This window comes from Microchirus variegatus (assembly GCF_963457635.1).
Source record: "Microchirus variegatus genome assembly, chromosome: 6".
NCBI lineage: Eukaryota > Metazoa > Chordata > Actinopteri > Pleuronectiformes > Soleidae > Microchirus > Microchirus variegatus.
In genome coordinates this window covers 12055164-12075827 of record NC_139807.1, presented here as the reverse complement: position 1 = coordinate 12075827, position 20664 = coordinate 12055164, and the positions used below count along the sequence as shown (strand labels likewise).

The 20664-nt window shown below is 43.3% G+C and overlaps 4 protein-coding genes across 4 annotated transcripts; all 4 read left to right on the top strand.

The window, feature by feature from the left end:
• Positions 1 to 1371: 1371 nt before the first annotated feature.
• LOC310928809 (uncharacterized protein) lies at positions 1372 to 10324 on the top strand (the record flags this gene model as incomplete). The annotated part of the gene is made up of 2 exons (XM_083891460.1): positions 1372 to 3861; positions 7778 to 10324. The coding sequence occupies 2 exons, from the start codon at positions 1372 to 1374 to the stop codon at positions 10322 to 10324; spliced, it is 5037 nt and encodes a 1678-aa protein (XP_083747586.1).
• LOC310928453 (protocadherin gamma-C5-like) lies at positions 4467 to 6953 on the top strand (the record flags this gene model as incomplete). The annotated part of the gene is made up of 1 exon (XM_083891000.1): positions 4467 to 6953. One exon carries the CDS (start codon positions 4467 to 4469, stop codon positions 6951 to 6953), a length of 2487 nt encoding a protein of 828 aa, XP_083747126.1.
• Positions 10325 to 11164: 840 nt separating the features above from the next.
• LOC310928454 (protocadherin gamma-C5-like) lies at positions 11165 to 13624 on the top strand (the record flags this gene model as incomplete). The annotated part of the gene is made up of 1 exon (XM_083891001.1): positions 11165 to 13624. The coding sequence occupies one exon, from the start codon at positions 11165 to 11167 to the stop codon at positions 13622 to 13624; it is 2460 nt and encodes an 819-aa protein (XP_083747127.1).
• Positions 13625 to 14412: 788 nt separating this feature from the next.
• LOC310928808 (uncharacterized protein) lies at positions 14413 to 20170 on the top strand (the record flags this gene model as incomplete). The annotated part of the gene is made up of 2 exons (XM_083891459.1): positions 14413 to 16916; positions 17605 to 20170. 2 exons carry the CDS (start codon positions 14413 to 14415, stop codon positions 20168 to 20170), a joined length of 5070 nt encoding a protein of 1689 aa, XP_083747585.1.
• Positions 20171 to 20664: the final 494 nt, after the last annotated feature.

The window sequence follows — 20664 nt, the reverse complement described above, 5'->3', positions numbered from 1 at the left end:
CTGCTGTTTTCAGTGTGAGCCTGTAAGAAGTGCTGTTTTCTCTTGCAATATGCAGAGGCAGCAGTTGGCCGCCTGGATGGCGCTGTCCACCTCCGTGGTGCTGAAAACAGATCCAGCGCCTTTCCCCTCCCGGTCTCTCACTAAGCCTTTCTAGCTGCATCTCCTTCTGTCACCTACACCCATTTATAGCACACGGCTATAGCAAATATAGTAGCTGTTTATTGCACTTGTTTTTCATATCAATTTACTATCAAAGTCATGATTTTCAGTGACAGATCAGAACTGAATTTAGACGTTTTGAATAATTTGAAATGTTGGCATACAGATATTGTATTATTGCAGTGCATAGGTTTTAGAATGGTCTGAGGAACGTAATACAGGCACATTTGTCGCATAAATGTACATGTTGTTGTGGATGCTGTGGTATACTGTTGTGCGTATGTGAGCGAATGAGGCAGAGATGGAGAGAAAGAGAGCCATCTGGGCTCCCCCTCCCTTTCCATTTGTTCTACAGACCTCCATACGGGTATTTTACGTTCGCTGCAGCCAGCGTCATATCTCTGAGGCTTGTTAAAAGCCACGTCATAACATACTCGGGCTGCACTGGCTTTGTCTGGCCACAGGAAGGCAACGAAGAGCCTCGTCAGCCACAAAGGTGTGTGTGTGTGTGTATGTATGCATTTAGGTTCACACATCAGGCAAGATGATACATGAATGAAGACAGATCATTAATCTAAATAGTTTAAGTTTATTAATTTTTGGAAACCGTTCCGATATCTATGCCAACAACAACTTTTTAAGTAATGCCTTCTCTATTTAAATTCCTAATTTATTATATTTATGTTTAAAACATCTATTGAACAGATGAGTAGTAAATAAATACATTGTATAAATTATTTTAATTCATTATTCATTGGTTTGTATTTATATTTTAGGATAGTCTGTATGCTGTGTTTTAAAACTCATGCGATAATAATTTAATTTAAGTATCAATAATATTATATTACATTTACATTTTCCTCCTGTTCACAATTTTAAATAAATTGTATTGGATGGTAAATTACCTCTAAAGAATAGTAAATATTGTTATTTTTGAAGTAACTGAAACCAGATTATATTTTCTTGTGGATTACCATATCTACGTCACTGTAGTGTTCATTTCCACTGTACTGTGATTGGTTTGGGCAACCGTGCTTTGTCCACCAATGACATCCAGAGCTGTACAAAGAGATCTACTCCGTCTCACCGAGTAGCTTCAGCGTCGTAATCACTGCTATGCTCTGCACAGTAGAGGAGGAATATGCAGACACAAAGAATGATGAGGACGCCCTTACATTGGAGTATACATATTTTCGGCTAATTCATTGAAAAATGGGATTAATGCAACGAGGAATAATGTGGAACAAACTGTCTGCTTGGCAGATTTTTTTATGGTGGCATAATTTCTCTCTGTTGTGGAGTACAATAGATGGACAGACTCGCTACAGCATCCCGGAGGAAGTGAAACAGGGCACCGTGGTAGGAAATCTCGCCAAAGATTTGGGTTTGGTTGTATCTGAATTGTATAGACGTAAATTGCGAATAACCTCAGAAGCTGGTCGACAGTATTTTAGTGTGGACTTGGGGAAGGGAGAACTGGTGGTGATTGATAGGATAGACAGGGAGGAACTGTGTGGACAAAGACCGTCATGTCTGTTGCCTTTAGAATTAGTAATAGATAACCCCCTACAGCTACACAGGGTCGAAATTGAAATACAGGACACAAACGATAATTCGCCCAGCTTTCTTACTAAAGGAAAAGTGTTGAAAATCGCAGAGCTGGTGAATCCTGGCGCACGATTTCCTTTAGAAAATGCAAACGATCCAGATGTAGGTGCTAATTCTGTGCGCTCCTACCTCATTAGTAAGAATGACAATTTCAAACTGACTGTTAAAAATCTTAAAGATGGAAGAAAAATCCCTGAACTAGTTCTCGAAAAACCTCTGGATCGGGAAAAGCTGCCTGTGCATAATCTTATTCTCACCGCTGTTGATGGCGGAGATCCTGTGCGCTCGGGAACATCTGAAATAACAGTTGTAGTGCTCGACAATAATGATAATGCACCACAATTTGAGAGGCAGATATATGAGGCAAATGTCACCGAGGTGGCAGCACTAGGAACTGAAGTATTGCAGGTTAAGGCCACAGATGCAGACGAAGGACTGAATGGAGTAATTGAATATTTCTTTGCAGAACAAACTACAGATACTATTCTATCATTATTTGATATTGAATCTTCGACTGGACTTATTGTAGTCAAAGGAGCGTTAGACCATGAAACAAACTCTGTGCACAGATTTGATGTAATAGCAATGGACAAAGGAAACCCTAAAATGCATGGACATTGTGGCGTGGAAATTAAAGTAGTGGACATTAACGACAATATTCCTGAAATAATTGTGACGTCATTAACAACACCTGTTCCTGAAGATTCTGCAGTCGGTACAGTTATTGCATTATTAAGCGCAAAAGACCCCGATTCAGGTGACAACGGCAAGGTTACTTTAACTTTGTCGTCAAAGTTCCCCTTCAAGTTAAATCCGTCAGTCTCAAACCATTACTCATTAGTAACGAATGGGCCACTTGACCGTGAAAAATATCACCAATACAGTGTCAAAATAACTGCCGTTGATTCTGGAAAACCTGTATTAAAGAGTGAAAAAATAATACTCGTTGAATTATTAGATGTAAATGACAACCCACCAGTTTTCTCCCTGCCTTCTTATGTCGTCTATGTAAAGGAGAACCATCCTCCTGGTAAAATTCTGTACTCAGTATCAGCCTCTGACCTGGATTTTGGTGAAAATGCTAAAATCTCTTACTCTATACTGGACTCTAAAGTGCAGGACGTTTCTGTCTCATCGTATGTTTACATTAACTCAGATAACGGCAGCATCTACAGCATGCACTCGTTCGACTATGAGAAACTCAAAGTATTTCAGATTCAGGTTCAGGCAAAGGATCAGGGCTCTCCGTCTCTCAGCAGCAACGCTACTGTCCATGTTTTTATCCTGGACCAGAACGACAACGCCCCCGCTGTTATTTACCCCTCCTCCGCTGCCATGGGCTCCCTCTCTCATCAGAGGATGCCTCGCTTCGCTAAAGCGGGTCACCTGGTTACCAAGGTGACAGCTGTGGACGCTGACTCGGGCCATAACGCCTGGATCTCCTACAAACTGGCGGAGGCCACAGACGCGTCTCTGTTCACTGTCAATCTGTACACAGGGGAGGTGAGGACTAAACGCGCTGTGTCCGAGCAGGACGACTCCTCTCAGAGGCTGATTATAGAGATCAAAGACGACGGTGAACCGGCCCAGTCCTCCACCGTCACGGTGTCCATCCTGCTGGAGGACGGTCTCCATGAGCCCATCTTAGACCTGCGACAGAAGGTAGCAGAGCCCAGCAAGAAAAGTGGCAGAATCGCCCTTTATTTGATTCTCTCTCTGGCCTCGGTGTCCGTGCTGTCTCTGTTGACTTTTCTCATCTTAGCGGTTAAATGCATCAGGAACAGCAGAAATAGTTGCTGCATGAGACGGAGCGACTGTGATGATTACAAGAACCCCAACAGAAACCTGCAGATTCAGCTCAACTCTGATGGACCCATAAAGTACGTGGAGGTGCTGGGAGGAGACATGTTGTCTCAGAGTCACTCCTTCAGGTCCTGTATGTCTCCAATGTCAGAGTACAGTGATTTCACTTTGATTAAGCCCAGCAGCACCACTGACTTTAAGGAGGTGATCAGTGTCCTGGATGCGTCTTTACCTGACAGCACCTGGACCTTTGAGAGCCAGCAGGTGAGCAGAAAACAATTACTTATCTGTGTCATCGAGAAATGAACATATCTTGTTGAATACAATAAATATTCCGTCACATTATTTGCATCCAACACATCTTACAGTCACCCATTCCTAGTATTTCAGCACCACGTCAGTGGACAGCGACGCTGTGTGAAGAAGGGCTGTTTACAGCTCAGTGGGTGTGTGTGGATTATTTTGTTATTATTTCAAATGTTTACTTAATTTTTTTAATAATTATTATTGTTATTTTTAAATTGTTATGTCTCACTCCTCTCATAATATTTCTCTTTTTGAGGTGAAGCCTCACAAACAAATGAATGCTGTGTCTTTAAGACTGTTGATTTGCCTTTCTATCATTGGATGGTGTAAACGGATGCTCTGGACCAATAGGATTCAGAGCTGTACAAAGGAATCTAGTCCCTGCCCCCTTGCAGCCTCTGCGTTATAACACGTATTGACTGCAAAGAGACAGAAGACGGAGCAATGAGCTCTTAAATGTTATCGAGAATATGAAAAATATACCTTTTAGTTTACAGCCATGCTCAGTAATACGTTAACATGCTCAACTGGAATAAAGACTGCGATGATGGAGATCAGGATTTTTCTACACACCATGTCGGTTGGAGTGTATGTGTTGTAGCGGACGAAGGATGACAAAGAGAATGGGATACAGAGACTGGAGGTGGCAGGCGCTTTGGTGGCATCTTTTCTTCCTCTTGTGGAGTATAATACACGGACAGACGCGTTACAGCATCCCAGAGGAGCTGAAGCAGGGCTTTGTGGTAGGAAATCTGGCCAAAGATCTTGGTTTAGGACTTTCTGAGATTTTGGACCGTAAACTGCGTGTCGCCTCTGAGGCTGATAAGCAATATTTCACTGTGGATGCGGGGAAGGGCGAGCTGGTGGTGAATGACAGAATAGACAGAGAGGCTTTATGTGGACAAAGCGCGAGCTGTGTTTTGCCTCTGCAGGTTGTAATTGAAGACCCTTTGCAACTTTTTCGTGTTGAGGTCGAAATATTAGACATTAATGACAATTCGCCTAGATTCCCATCAAATGATGTCACGTTGGATATTGCCGAGTCCACAGTTGTAGGGGTTCGATTCCCTTTAGAAAGCGCCATAGACCCCGATGTTGGCAGTAATTCGTTGAAATCATACACACTCAGTAAAGACGAATGTTTTAATATTCGAATTAAAGAAGTTGCAGGTGGAAGAAAAGTCCCTGAATTAGTTATAGCAAAGATGTTAGATCGAGAGAAAAAGGCTGTTCATAAGCTTTTGTTGACAGCTTTAGATGGGGGTAACCCACTGAGATCAGGAACATCTCAAATATCGATTAATGTCCTCGATAGCAACGATAACGTCCCAGTTTTTGAGAAACCCCTTTATAAGGTTTCTTTTAACGAAAATACTGTAAAGGGTGCAATAATAGTACAGACAAAAGCGACAGATATGGATGATGGTCTAAATGGAGAAATAGAATATACTTTTGGAGCGCACACATCAGAATCTGTTCTCTCTGTCTTTAGTATTGATAGTGTATCAGGGTCAATATCTCTTCAGGGAAAACTAGACTTCGAATTAACTTCAAATTATGAAATAGACATAAGTGCGAAAGACAGAGGAACTCCGAGAATGGAAGGACACTGCACTGTCCACGTTGAAGTATTAGATGTGAATGATAATGCCCCTGAAATAATAGTCACCTCTCACCCTAAGCCAGTGCCCGAAAACGCTCCTGATGGCACTGTAGTAGCTCTGATCAGTGCTCGAGATCTCGACTCTGGCGATAACGGTAAAGTCACATTACAGCTCAAAAAGAAATCTGGATTTTCACTAAGACCCTCGTTTTCCCAAAATTACGCTCTAGTTACCAGTGGCATATTAGACCGAGAAAGTGTCTCTGAATTTAACATTGAGATCACAGCCACTGATTCAGGATCTCCTCCTCTATCGAGTCAGACAATTATACCTGTCATTGTCGCTGATGTGAATGACAACCCTCCTGTATTCAGTCAGTCCTCCTATAATGTATATTTAAAAGAGAATGGAGTTCCAGGATCTATACTGTACTCAGTATCAGCCTCTGACCTGGATTTTGGTGAAAATGCTAAAATCTCTTACTCTATACTGGACTCTAAAGTGCAGGACGTTTCTGTCTCATCGTATGTTTACATTAACTCAGATAACGGCAGCATCTACAGCATGCACTCGTTTGACTATGAGAAACTCAAGGTGTTTCAGATTCAGGTTCAGGCAAAGGATCAGGGCTCTCCGTCTCTCAGCAGCAACGCTACTGTCCATGTGTTTATCCTGGACCAGAACGACAACGCCCCCGCTGTTATTTACCCGTCCTCCGCTGCCATGGGCTCCCTCTCTCATCAGAGGATGCCCCGCCCCGCTAAAGCGGGTCACCTGGTTACCAAGGTGACAGCTGTGGACGCTGACTCGGGCCATAACGCCTGGATCTCCTACAAATTGGCGGAGGCCACAGACGCGTCTCTGTTCACTGTCAATCTGTACACAGGGGAGGTGAGGACTAAACGCGCTGTGTCCGAGCAGGACGACTCCTCTCAGAGGCTGCTTATAGAGATCAAAGACGACGGTGAACCGGCCCAGTCCTCCACCGTCACGGTGTCCATCCTGCTGGAGGACGGTCTCCATGAGCCCATCTTAGACCTGCGACAGAAGGTAGCAGAGCCCAGCAAGAAAAATGGCAGAATCGCCCTTTATTTGATTCTCTCTCTGGCCTCGGTGTCCGTGCTGTCTCTGTTGACTTTTCTCATCTTAGCGGTTAAATGCATCAGGAACAGCAGAAACAGCGGTAGTTGCTGCATGAGACGGAGCGACTGTGATGATTACAAGAACCCCAACAGAAACCTGCAGATTCAGCTCAACTCTGATGGACCCATAAAGTACGTGGAGGTGCTGGGAGGAGACATGTTGTCTCAGAGTCACTCCTTCCGGTCCTGTATGTCTCCAATGTCAGAGTACAGTGATTTCACTTTGATTAAGCCCAGCAGCACCACTGACTTTAAGGAAGTGATCAGTGTCCTGGATGCGTCTTTACCTGACAGCACCTGGACCTTTGAGAGCCAGCAGGTGAGCACATGACAGCGATGAATTCCTATACTGAAAAGTAATTATTCTGTATCTGCTAAACCCATGCAGTTTGACAAATGGTTTGTCAGAGTAGTATGGAGTGTGTCATGGAAGTTTGTCGAAACAAATCTATCTGCATATATTTTCATCATTCTTGTCACATGTCATCGCACCTTTCGCATTGTCTCTTATACGATTTTATTTAGATTTGGTAAAGGCCAACTGGAATGCCTGTAATATTCCACAAACTTTGGAATTGGCAGTGCAGGAATACAACAACTTAGTGTTAAACATACAATTCAGCACCACGGCAGCGGACAGCGACAATCAGACGCTGCAACAACAAACAATGGTTAAAAATGTGTGGATTTTTTTTACAGTAATAATGACGGTGGGTGGATTTAATGCTTTCACTTCTTTCTGTAATGTAAAATTTATTAATTGTATCTTGTGATTCAAAAAAAAAATAAAAATTAGATAATGACTGACGGTCGTTTTAAATGATCAAAAATGACACGGTTCCATATCTTATTTGACAATCAATTCTGCATGTTCGTAACAGCCCAGAGGAAAGCTCACACAGAGTAAACGCCTCTCATAGGATGTCGATCAGCTTCCAACTAATTGGCTGTTAGTCATGGATGCTGTGCACCAATAGGATGCAGAACTGTACATAGAAATCTAGTCCCTGCCCCCACTCAGCCTCGGTGCTCAGACACGTACAATGCAATGAGCTCGAGGAGAGACAACATTGATCTCGCGATTTTTTAAAGGTTTAAACCTATTATTTTAGCTTACAATCATGCTCGAATACTGTTGGATTTCTTCTTTGGGAGTATTTTCTATTGCATTGGATCCCAGGATTGCTGCAAATAAGATCACGGTCGAAATTAATGTGTTATAACGGACCAAGGATGACAAAGAGAAAAGGATACAGAGACTGGAGGTGGCAGGCGCTTTGGTGGCTTCATTTCTTTCATTTGTGGAGTACAATAGACGGACAGACACGTTACAGCATCCCAGAGGAACTAAACCGAGGATCTGTGGTTGGAAATTTAGCAAAGGATCTTGGTTTGGGACTATCCGAGATTTTTGACCGTAAACTGCGTGTCGCCTCTGAGGGTGGTAAGCAGTATTTTAGTGTGGATGCGGTGAAGGGCGAGCTGGTGGTGAATGACAGAATAGACAGAGAGTCTTTATGTGGACAAAGCGCGAGCTGTGTTTTGCCTCTGCAAGTAGTGGTTGAAAATCCTTTGCAATCTCATCGAATTGAAGTGGAAATAAGAGATGTAAATGACAATTTTCCTAATTTTCTTACACAGCAGATAAACCTAAACATACCAGAATCAGTTGCGCTAGGAAAGCGTTTTCCTTTGGAGAGCGCAGAAGACCCTGATGTTGGAAGCAATTCTTTAAAAACCTACTCGCTAAGTAAAAACGATTATTTTTCTCTAAAATATAAAGACACGAGAAATGGAAAAGCTGTCCCAGAATTAGTGTTAGAAAAGTCTCTGGATCGGGAGAAGAATGCTGTCCATCAGCTACTGTTAACGGCATTAGATGGAGGAAACCCAGTCACATCAGGAACTTGTAAAATCATGATTTCTGTACTTGATATTAATGACAATTTTCCAGTATTTAACGAAAATGAATACAAAGTGTCCTTGAAGGAGAACAGCACCAACGGAACATTTGTTATCAAACTTACAGCCACAGATTCTGACGATGGTCTTAATGGTGAAGTTAGATATTCATTTGGCTCCCGCACCCCAGACTCTGTGTTATCAATATTTGACATTAACGATATAACAGGTGACATTGTATTAAATGGGTGGTTAGATTATGAGAGCTCTAGATCATACCTTATCGATATTACTGCTAAAGACAGGGGCGTCCCCGAAATGGAGGGACACTGTCGTGTACAACTAGAGGTGGAGGACATAAATGATAATGCTCCAGATATTGTGCTGACTTCAAAACCAAGTCCAGTTCGTGAGGACGCACCGAGAGGCACTGTTGTGGCTTTAATCAGTGCACGAGACATTGACTCTGGTAACAATGGTAAAGTGACGTTGCAGTCATCCAATAATTCTCCCTTCGCTCTGAAACCAACATTTTCTAATAATTATGAGCTGATTACCAGCGGTACCTTAGACCGAGAACGTTTCTCAGAGTATAAGGTTGAGATCACAGCCACTGATTCAGGTTCTCCTCCTCTGTCCAGTAAGAAAATCATACCTGTCAGTGTCACTGATGTGAATGACAACCCTCCTGTATTCAGTCAGTCCTCCTATAATGTATATTTAAAAGAGAATGGAGTTCCGGGATCTATACTGTACTCAGTATCAGCCTCTGACCTGGATTTTGGTGAAAATGCTAAAATCTCTTACTCTATACTGGACTCTAAAGTGCAGGACGTTTCTGTCTCATCGTATGTTTACATTAACTCAGATAACGGCAGCATCTACAGCATGCACTCGTTTGACTATGAGAAACTCAAGGTGTTTCAGATTCAGGTTCAGGCAAAGGATCAGGGCTCTCCGTCTCTCAGCAGCAACGCTACTGTCCATGTTTTTATCCTGGACCAGAACGACAACGCCCCCGCTGTTATTTACCCGTCCTCCGCTGCCATGGGCTCCCTCTCTCATCAGAGGATGCCCCGCCCCGCTAAAGCGGGTCACCTGGTTACCAAGGTGACAGCTGTGGACGCTGACTCGGGCCATAACGCCTGGATCTCCTACAAACTGGCGGAGGCCACAGACGCGTCTCTGTTCACTGTCAATCTGTACACAGGGGAGGTGAGGACTAAACGCGCTGTGTCCGAGCAGGACGACTCCTCTCAGAGGCTGATTATAGAGATCAAAGACGACGGTGAACCGGCCCAGTCCTCCACCGTCACGGTGTCCATCCTGCTGGAGGACGGTCTCCATGAGCCCATCTTAGACCTGCGACAGAAGGTAGCAGAGCCCAGCAAGAAAAGTGGGAGAATCGCCCTTTATTTGATTCTCTCTCTGGCCTCGGTGTCCGTGCTGTCTCTGTTGACTTTTCTCATCTTAGCGGTTAAATGCATCAGGAACAGCAGAAGCAGCGGTAGTTGCTGCATGAGACGGAGCGACTGTGATGATTACAAGAACCCCAACAGAAACCTGCAGATTCAGCTCAACTCTGATGGACCCATAAAGTACGTGGAGGTGCTGGGAGGAGACATGTTGTCTCAGAGTCACTCCTTCAGGTCCTGTATGTCTCCAATGTCAGAGTACAGTGATTTCACTTTGATTAAGCCCAGCAGCACCACTGACTTTAAGGAGGTGATCAGTGTCCTGGATGCGTCTTTACCTGACAGCACCTGGACATTTGAGAGCCAGCAGGTGAGCAAAGTGTGACACAATATATGTTTTTAATTTGATCGTGAATTATTGTTTGTCTGTCCTCTTGCGGTGGGAAGTGATATGATACTTGATTATTAGAAAACAGAATTCACGTACTTCATCAGAATTGTTTTGATTTTTGATGCAACTTAGATTTTATTTTCACAAACCAAATCCCACTGAAGTAACTGATATAGTAGATACACTTTTTTGCCACCGCAGTGTCTGCTTTGTGTTTGGCTGATTGATTTTGACGCAATATAATACTGTTGTAGAAGCATCACTGATTCATGCTGTGATACCTCGCATCCACTGGAAGTTGCCTTTGTTTTTAAGTGAGTTTCGTATTTTATACATTTTGTAAATGTAATTTACATATAATCATTTTGATTTCAGTGTTAATATATGTCGAGGTATTTTTCAAAAATAATACTGAAAAATTATTAGGTGAAGTGAATTTAATAGACGTCTTTGTTCATAAGAATCACCTCATTGTGCTATAGCACCTCCTCTTGAGTTGCACTGCTGCTCCATCAGTGCTGGATGTGGAACACATTTGTTGTGAGCACATTGGATATGCTTTAGATGCTGTGCACCAATAGCGAGAGGCGCTGTACAAAGAGATCTATTCCCTCCCCCAGCCATCTTCAACACTGTAGCCAGTGTACTGCTCAGACCAGAGATGAGAGGACGATGCGTTTAGACATTCGCATAAAATAACTTGCGTTTTGTCAAGATGCATATATGGATATCTTTGGAGTATGACTAGTGTATCTTTGATGGATTCTTACACTGGCTTCTTCATCAAGAATTATACATCGATGGGAAATAACGTCCTGTTGTGAGGGACTGGGGATGACAAAGAGAATGGGATACAGAGACTGGAGATGGCAGGCGCTTTGGTGGCACAATTTCTTCCTTTTGTGGATTACAACACATGGACAGACTCGGTACAGCATCCCGGAGGAACTGGAACGAGGTTCAGTGGTAGGAAATTTAGGCAAAGATCTTGGTTTGGGACTGTCAGACATGTTTGACCGTAAACTGCGTGTCGCCTCTGAAGCTGGTAAGCAGTATTTCAGCGTGGATGCGGGGAAGGGCGAGCTGGTGGTGAATGACAGAATAGACAGAGAGGCTTTATGTGGACAAAGCGCCAGCTGTGTGTTACCTCTGCAAGCGGTAATAGAGCAACCGTTACAGTTGCATCGAATAGAAGTGGAAATCAGAGATGTTAATGACAACGCTCCGACTTTCCTCAAAAGCGATCATGTTATAGAAATTGCCGAATCCACCGTTGTAGGTATGCGTTTTCCCTTGGAGAGTGCAGAAGATCCTGATGTTGGGAGTAACGGACTGAAGACATACACTCTGAGTAAAGATGAGTGTTTTACTTTAAAAGTAAAAGAAATAGAAAATGGAAGAAAAATACCCGAATTAGTATTAAATAAGTCATTAGACCGGGAGAAAAAAGCCATTCACAATTTATTTCTTACTGCTATGGACGGAGGAAACCCAGTGAAGTCTGGGACTTCAAAAATAACTATAACTGTGCTTGATATTAATGATAATGTGCCATTATTCGAAAACCCCATTTATAAAATTGCTCTTCAAGAAAACAGTGCAAATGGCTCCTTTGTAATCACAACAAAAGCAACAGACATAGATGAGGGTCCAAATGGAGAAATTGAATATTCTCTTGGCATACACACACCACCATCAGTGCTGTCCTTGTTTTATATAGATGTTGTAACTGGAGATATATATTTAAAAAGCAGATTAGACTATGAGAATCAAACTTCATATAGGATAGATGTTAGTGCAAAAGACAAAGGTTTACCTAAAATGGAGGGTCACTGCAGTGTACAGGTGGATGTCTTAGACATAAATGATAATGCCCCAGAAATTTTGCTGACATCTGAACCCTCGTCTGTGCCCGAAGACTCTCGCAGTGGGACAGTAGTGGCTTTGCTCGGTGTCCGGGATCTTGATTCCGGTGATAACGGAAAAGTGACGTTACAGCTTCCCAAAGGTTCACCCTTTACTCTGAAACCTTCTTTTTCTAATAATTACGCACTGGTTACTAGTGGTGTTTTAAATAGAGAGATGTGCCCACATTATAATATTGAGATAACAGCCACTGATTCAGGTTCTCCTCCTCTGTCCAGTAAGAAAATCATACCTGTCAGTGTCGCTGATGTGAATGACAACCCTCCTGTATTCAGTCAGTCCTCCTATAATGTATATTTAAAAGAGAATGGAGTTCCAGGATCTATATTGTACTCAGTATCAGCCTCTGACCTGGATTTTGGTGAAAATGCTAAAATCTCTTACTCTATACTGGACTCTAAAGTGCAGGACGTTTCTGTCTCATCGTATGTTTACATTAACTCAGATAACGGCAGCATCTACAGCATGCACTCGTTTGACTATGAGAAACTCAAGGTGTTTCAGATTCAGGTTCAGGCAAAGGATCAGGGCTCTCCGTCTCTCAGCAGCAACGCTACTGTCCATGTTTTTATCCTGGACCAGAACGACAACGCCCCCGCTGTTATTTACCCCTCCTCCGCTGCCATGGGCTCCCTCTCTCATCAGAGGATGCCCCGATTCGCTAAAGCGGGTCACCTGGTTACCAAGGTGACAGCTGTGGACGCTGACTCGGGCCATAACGCCTGGATCTCCTACAAACTGGCGGAGGCCACAGACGCGTCTCTGTTCACTGTCAATCTGTACACAGGGGAGGTGAGGACTAAACGCGCTGTGTCCGAGCAGGACGACTCCTCTCAGAGGCTGATTATAGAGATCAAAGACGACGGTGAACCGGCCCAGTCCTCCACCGTCACGGTGTCCATCCTGCTGGAGGACGGTCTCCATGAGCCCATCTTAGACCTGCGACAGAAGGTAGCAGAGCCCAGCAAGAAAAGTGGCAGAATCGCCCTTTATTTGATTCTCTCTCTGGCCTCAGTGTCCGTGCTGTCTCTGTTGACTTTTCTCATCTTAGCGGTTAAATGCATCAGGAACAGCAGAAATAGTTGCTGCATGAGACGGAGCGACTGTGATGATTACAAGAACCCCAACAGAAACCTGCAGATTCAGCTCAACTCTGATGGACCCATAAAGTACGTGGAGGTGCTGGGAGGAGACATGTTGTCTCAGAGTCACTCCTTCAGGTCCTGTATGTCTCCAATGTCAGAGTACAGTGATTTCACTTTGATTAAGCCCAGCAGCACCACTGACTTTAAGGAGGTGATCAGTGTCCTGGATGCGTCTTTACCTGACAGCACCTGGACCTTTGAGAGCCAGCAGGTGAGCAAGTGACCGGCTGTTTTAATGTTTCCATTACGCGGTTATTCATTTGGTTTTTTCCTTTCTTTTTTTTTAACTGCTTCAATTGACACTTTATTAATTTGTCCAGTAAAATGTAGTTATTGGTAATTTAGTGCTTAGAAAGAAAACTCTAATCAAAGTTCTCCTCCTAATTTCGATGCTCCAACAACAGCCATATATTTGACAAAATATGTGACAGAGAAAATAGGACATGTGTTTATTGTTACTGTATTTATTCGTTTTGAATAAATGCAAATGTTTTATTTTTTATATTTAAGATTCAAGTTAAGCTATTATACAAATAGTGGGGATATGCTTTGATTTATTTATATCTGTTGATCTGTTACATTGTGAAAGCGCATTCACTTTGATTTGACAGATATAATGTTCAATACACTCACACACACACAAACACACAGTAGTGCATTTGTTCAGGCTCTCTTGAGCGCAGCTGCGTGTTTTAATGCACTGCTCAGTCGTCTTCCTATTGGCTGCTTGTGGTGGATGATGTTCGCCAATCACACACAGAACTGTACAAAGAGATCTACTCCCTCCCCCTCAGCAGCTTCAGCACCACCAACGTTAACAGTGCAACGAGCTGGTGGACGGTGTGTGATGCGTTTATAGCTCAGATATGAACATGAGATCGTATATTTTTAAGCTTCTGAAATGAACGGAAATGCATGGAATATGTCAATCGGAGTGACCAAGCCTCTAATAGAAGTGGATATTATTTTCGATTTTCTCTATGGGAAATAACACATCCTAACGGATCTGGGATGACAAAGACAATGCAATACCGAGACTGGAGATGGCAGGCGATTTGGTGGCATTATTTCTTTCTCCTGTGGAGTACAACAGCCGCACAGACTCGTCACAGCATCCCAGAGGAGCTAAAGCAGGGCTCTGTGGTAGGAAACCTAGCGAAAGACCTTGGTTTGGGACTGTCTGAGATTTTTAACCGTAAACTGCGTGTATCCTCTGAGGCTGATGAGCAGTATTTCACTGTGGATGCGGGGAAGGGCGAGCTGGTGGTGAATGACAGAATAGACAGAGAGGCTTTATGTGGACAAAGCGTCAGCTGCGTGTTGCCTCTGCAGATTGTCCTTGAATCCCCCCTAACTTTACATCGAATTGAGGTAGAAATTAAGGATATAAATGATAACGCTCCCAGATTTCACTCAAAGGAAACGGCTTTGAAAATTTCTGAATCGGCAGCAGTGGGGTCTCGTTTTCTTTTGGAAAGCGCAGAGGATTCGGATGTTGGTAGTAATTCAGTGAAATCCTACACTCTGAGTAAAAACGACTGTTTTACGCTGAAAATGAAGGAGGTTGAGGACGGAAAAACAGTTCCAGAATTAGTGTTAGAGAAGCCACTGGACAGAGAGAAGAAAGCAGTTCATCAGCTTCTGCTGACAGCATTAGACGGTGGGAATCCAGTCATGTCTGGAACCTCACAGATCACAATCACTGTGCTTGATGTAAATGACAATTTCCCAGTTTTTGATAAAAATTTATATAAAGTTTCCTTACCAGAGAATACTGCAAAGCATACGTTTGTTGTAAAAATGACAGCAACTGACGCTGACGAGGGCCCAAACGGTGAAGTTAATTTCTCTTTTGGCTCTCGGACGCTTGATTCTGTTACATCAATGTTTGAAATACATTCATTCACAGGTGAAATATATTTGAAAGGAGATTTAGATTATGAAAAAGACACATCCTACAAAATAGAAATAACTGCAAAAGACAAAGGTGTTCCTGAAATGGAGAGTCACTGTCGTCTCCAGATAGATGTTGTGGATGTTAATGATAACACTCCAGAAATTGTTCTCACCTCTGAACCACAGCCTGTGCGCGAGGATGCACCGAGTGGCACAGTGGTGGCTTTGCTCAACGCACGTGACGCGGATTCGGGTAATAACAGCAAAGTAACACTGCAGCTGCCCAAAGGTTCTCCTTTTACTCTAAAACCATCATTTTCTAATAATTACGCTCTGGTTACAAAGAGTGTTTTAGACAGAGAGAGTTTCTCTCAGTATAATATTGAGATCACAGCCACTGATGCAGGTTCTCCTCCTCTGTCCAGTAAGAAAACTATTCCTGTTAGTGTCGCTGATGTGAATGACAACCCTCCTGTATTCAGTCAGTCCTCCTATAATGTATATTTAAAAGAGAATGGAGTTCCAGGATCTATATTGTACTCAGTATCAGCCTCTGACCTGGATTTTGGTGAAAATGCTAAAATCTCTTACTCTATACTGGACTCTAAAGTGCAGGACGTTTCTGTCTCATCGTATGTTTACATTAACTCAGATAACGGCAGCATCTACAGCATGCACTCGTTTGACTATGAGAAACTCAAGGTGTTTCAGATTCAGGTTCAGGCAAAGGATCAGGGCTCTCCGTCTCTCAGCAGCAACGCTACTGTCCATGTTTTTATCCTGGACCAGAACGACAACGCCCCCGCTGTTATTTACCCCTCCTCCGCTGCCATGGGCTCCCTCTCTCATCAGAGGATGCCCCGCCCCGCTAAAGCGGGTCACCTGGTTACCAAGGTGACAGCTGTGGACGCTGACTCGGGCCATAACGCCTGGATCTCCTACAAACTGGCGGAGGCCACAGACGCGTCTCTGTTCACTGTCAATCTGTACACAGGTGAGGTGAGGACTAAACGCGCTGTGTCCGAGCAGGACGACTCCTCTCAGAGGCTGCTTATAGAGATCAAAGACGACGGTGAACCGGCCCAGTCCTCCACCGTCACGGTGTCCATCCTGCTGGAGGACGGTCTCCATGAGCCCATCTTAGACCTGCGACAGAAGGTAGCAGAGCCCAGCAAGAAAAGTGGCAGAATCGCCCTTTATCTGATTCTCTCTCTGGCCTCGGTGTCCGTGCTGTCTCTGTTGACTTTTCTCATCTTAGCGGTTAAATGCATCAGGAACAGCAGAAGCAGCGGTAGTTGTTGCATGAGACGGAGCGACTGTGATGATTACAAGAACCCCAACAGAAACCTGCAGATTCAGCTCAACTCTGATGGACCCATAAAGTACGTGGAGGTGCTGGGAGGAGACATGTTGTCTCAGAGTCACTCCTTCAGGTCCTGTATGTCTCCAATGTCAGAGTACAGTGATTTCACTTTGATTAAGCCCAGCAGCACCACTGACTTTAAGGAGGTGATCAGTGTCCTGGATGCGTCTTTACCTGACAGCACCTGGACCTTTGAGAGCCAGCAGGTGAGCAGAAATATAACTGAGCTGCTGTGTAATCTATTTCACATGCTACTGTTGGTAACAAAACACAAACACGTGTTCTTACGTTTTATATTTTACCTGCATGTGCCTAGTGTTTGGTATTCGTATGTGTTCTTAACTCGTGATACTACATTGTCATATTTTACTGCCATTTCTTTAAAACATAATATTATACCTGTCAGAATACAAATATATCACATGAAACTTTTACATTTCCGCTTGTGCAATGCTGTATTTAGGTGTTGTAGAATCGCTCTTTTTTTCAGCACCACAAACCTGGACAGTTCCTTGTCTGAATAATATATATTCAGAGCAATAGTTTCTTTTCATCAAAACATATATTGCAGCCTGTTTGTGGTTCTATCCTCCTCTACACTTATATCCTCCTCCTTTATATACTATACTTAAATTTGATATGAAGTATTATTGATGGTGACGCACAACAGCTGGCATCATAGCATTTCTGTCGACAATGCTCATGCAGTAAGGCAGGTTCTTTAGAGGACGCTGTGCCTTTAACAGTACTGCTCATCTCTTCTCCTATTGGATGGTAGAGATGAATGTTGTCCGCCAATGAAACAGAGAACTATACAAAGAGATCTACTCCCTCCCCCGTGCAGCTTCAGCACCACTAACACATTACTATGAGCTGAATTAGAAGCCGTGATGCTCTTATCGGAACTACGGGGGAAAACCTTGATTTTGCTTTTTGTAATGGAGCAATATTGGATCTTTGTTTTGGAATAATGCTTTCTTGCAATGGATGATTCCTACCGTTTTGTCGTTTACCTCACTGGGAAATAATTCTAACGGACCGGGGATGACAAAGAGAATAGGATACAAAGACTGGAGATGGCAGGCGCTTTGGTGGCATCTTTTCTTCCTCTTGTGGAGTATAATTCACGCACAGACTCGTTACAGCATCCCAGAAGAGCTAAAGCAGGGCTCTGTGGTAGGAAATCTAGCCAAAGATCTTGGTTTGACACTGTCTGAGATTTTTGACCGTAAACTGCGTGTCGCCTCTGAGGCTGAAAAGCAGTATTTCACTGTGGATGCGGGGAAGGGCGAGCTGGTGGTGAATGACAGAATAGACAGAGAGGCTTTATGTGGACCAAGCGCCAGCTGTGTGTTGACTCTGCAGGTAGTGATAGATAAACCGTTACAGTTGTACAGAGTCGAGGTGGAAATACAGGACATTAATGACAATTCTCCAGTATTTCCTTCGCAGGATATTATATTAGAAATAGCAGAGTCGACAGCAGCAGGGGCACGTTTTCCTTTAAAGACCGCCCAGGATCTCGATGTTGGAGTGAATTCAGTCAGGTCTTATACGCTGAACAAAGACGAATTCTTTAGTTTGAAAGTTAAAGATGTTTCCGGAGGGAGAAAAGTCCCAGAGCTAATCCTGTCTAAATCTTTAGACAGAGAAAAAAAACCTATACACCACCTGCAATTAACAGCTTTAGATGGTGGAAATCCGGTAAAATCTGGTAGCTCACAGATAACAATTAATGTGCTGGATAACAATGACAATTTCCCTGTGTTTGATAAAAACGTCTACAAAATATCGATAAGCGAAAATAGTGTACAAGGCGCATCTATAATAAAACTGACAGCAACAGACGTCGATGATGGTTCTAATGGAGAAGTAGAGTATTCATTTGGAGCTCACACGGCAGAAAGTGTTCTGTCTGTGTTTGATATTGATTCGTCAACCGGAGAAATTAATCTGAAAGGGAAATTAGACTTCGAAACAACCGCAAACTATGAGGTTGAGATTTGCGCAAAAGACAAAGGAACTCCAAGAATGGAGGGACATTGCACGGTCCACATTGAAGTGATAGATATTAACGATAATGCTCCTAATATATTTCTGACCTCTCAACCTAACTCTGTGCCAGAGGATGCGCCAAGCGGAACTGTAGTAGCTTTAATCAGTGCACGAGACCTTGATTCTGGTGACAACGGTAAAGTGTCATTACAGCTTCCAAAGGATTTCCCTTTCAACCTGAAACCATCTTTTTCTGATAATTACGCTCTGGTTACCAGAGGTGCGTTAGACCGAGAGAACATCTCAGAGTATAATATTGAGATCACAGCCTCTGATCTAGGCTCTCCCCCTCTGTCCACGAAGAAAAATATACACGTTTCTGTCACTGATGTGAATGACAACCCTCCTGTATTCAGTCAGGCCTCCTATAATGTATATTTAAAAGAGAATGGAGTTCCAGGATCTATATTGTACTCAGTATCAGCCTCTGACCTGGATTTTGGTGAAAATGCTAAAATCTCTTACTCTATACTGGACTCTAAAGTGCAGGACGTTTCTGTCTCATCGTATGTTTACATTAACTCAGATAACGGCAGCATCTACAGCATGCACTCGTTTGACTATGAGAAACTCAAGGTGTTTCAGATTCAGGTTCAGGCAAAGGATCAGGGCTCTCCGTCTCTCAGCAGCAACGCTACTGTCCATGTTTTTATCCTGGACCAGAACGACAACGCCCCCGCTGTTATTTACCCCTCCTCCGCTGCCATGGGCTCCCTCTCTCATCAGAGGATGCCCCGCCCCGCTAAAGCGGGTCACCTGGTTACCAAGGTGACAGCTGTGGACGCTGACTCGGGCCATAACGCCTGGATCTCCTACAAACTGGCGGAGGCCACAGACGCGTCTCTGTTCACTGTCAATCTGTACACAGGGGAGGTGAGGACTAAACGCGCTGTGTCCGAGCAGGACGACTCCTCTCAGAGGCTGATTATAGAGATCAAAGACGACGGTGAACCGGCCCAGTCCTCCACCGTCACGGTGTCCATCCTGCTGGAGGACGGTCTCCATGAGCCCATCTTAGACCTGCGACAGAAGGTAGCAGAGCCCAGCAGGAAAAGTGGCAGAATCGCCCTTTATTTGATTCTCTCTCTGGCCTCGGTGTCCGTGCTGTCTCTGTTGACTTTTCTCATCTTAGCGGTTAAATGCATCAGGAACAGCAGAAATAGTTGCTGCATGAGACGGAGCGACTGTGATGATTACAAGAACCCCAACAGAAACCTGCAGATTCAGCTCAACTCTGATGGACCCATAAAGTACGTTGAGGTGCTGGGAGGAGACATGTTGTCTCAGAGTCACTCCTTCAGGTCCTGTATGTCTCCAATGTCAGAGTACAGTGATTTCACTTTGATTAAGCCCAGCAGCACCACTGACTTTAAGGAGGTGATCAGTGTCCTGGATGCGTCTTTACCTGACAGCACATGGACCTTTGAGAGCCAGCAGGTGAGCAGAAAACAGTAGTCCTGCTATTATATGTCTTCCAGTCGCTGGTGAAATATACATTTCGTTTTCAACCAAAAAATATTGGGGTTTTTTCACCAATATAAGAACGTATATTTATTTATTTATTTGTTTGTAGTATTTTTTATGACTGAGATTAAACTCTTGCAACTAAATCATACATATTTTTCTTTTGCAAACTTTTTCAGTACGCGTTACTCTTTTTTTTAATAACTTTAAATCAGATATATCAACACTTTTGTCTCACTTTAATCAGATAATTTAGATGTACAATTTAATTAGGTTAAATTTATTGACGTAACAGTGTGAAATATCCATAGAGTTAGACCATTTTCTTTAGAAGGGCTTTTTTGATGTTTTAATATCACATTGTATCTACAAACTTTCGTACATACCATGTTTTATATACATTTCCGCAGTCAAACTGTTTTTATTGAACATGAGCCAGCTCTCTGAGTTTTTTGAAAATTTTTGTTCACCATCATTTAAAAAAA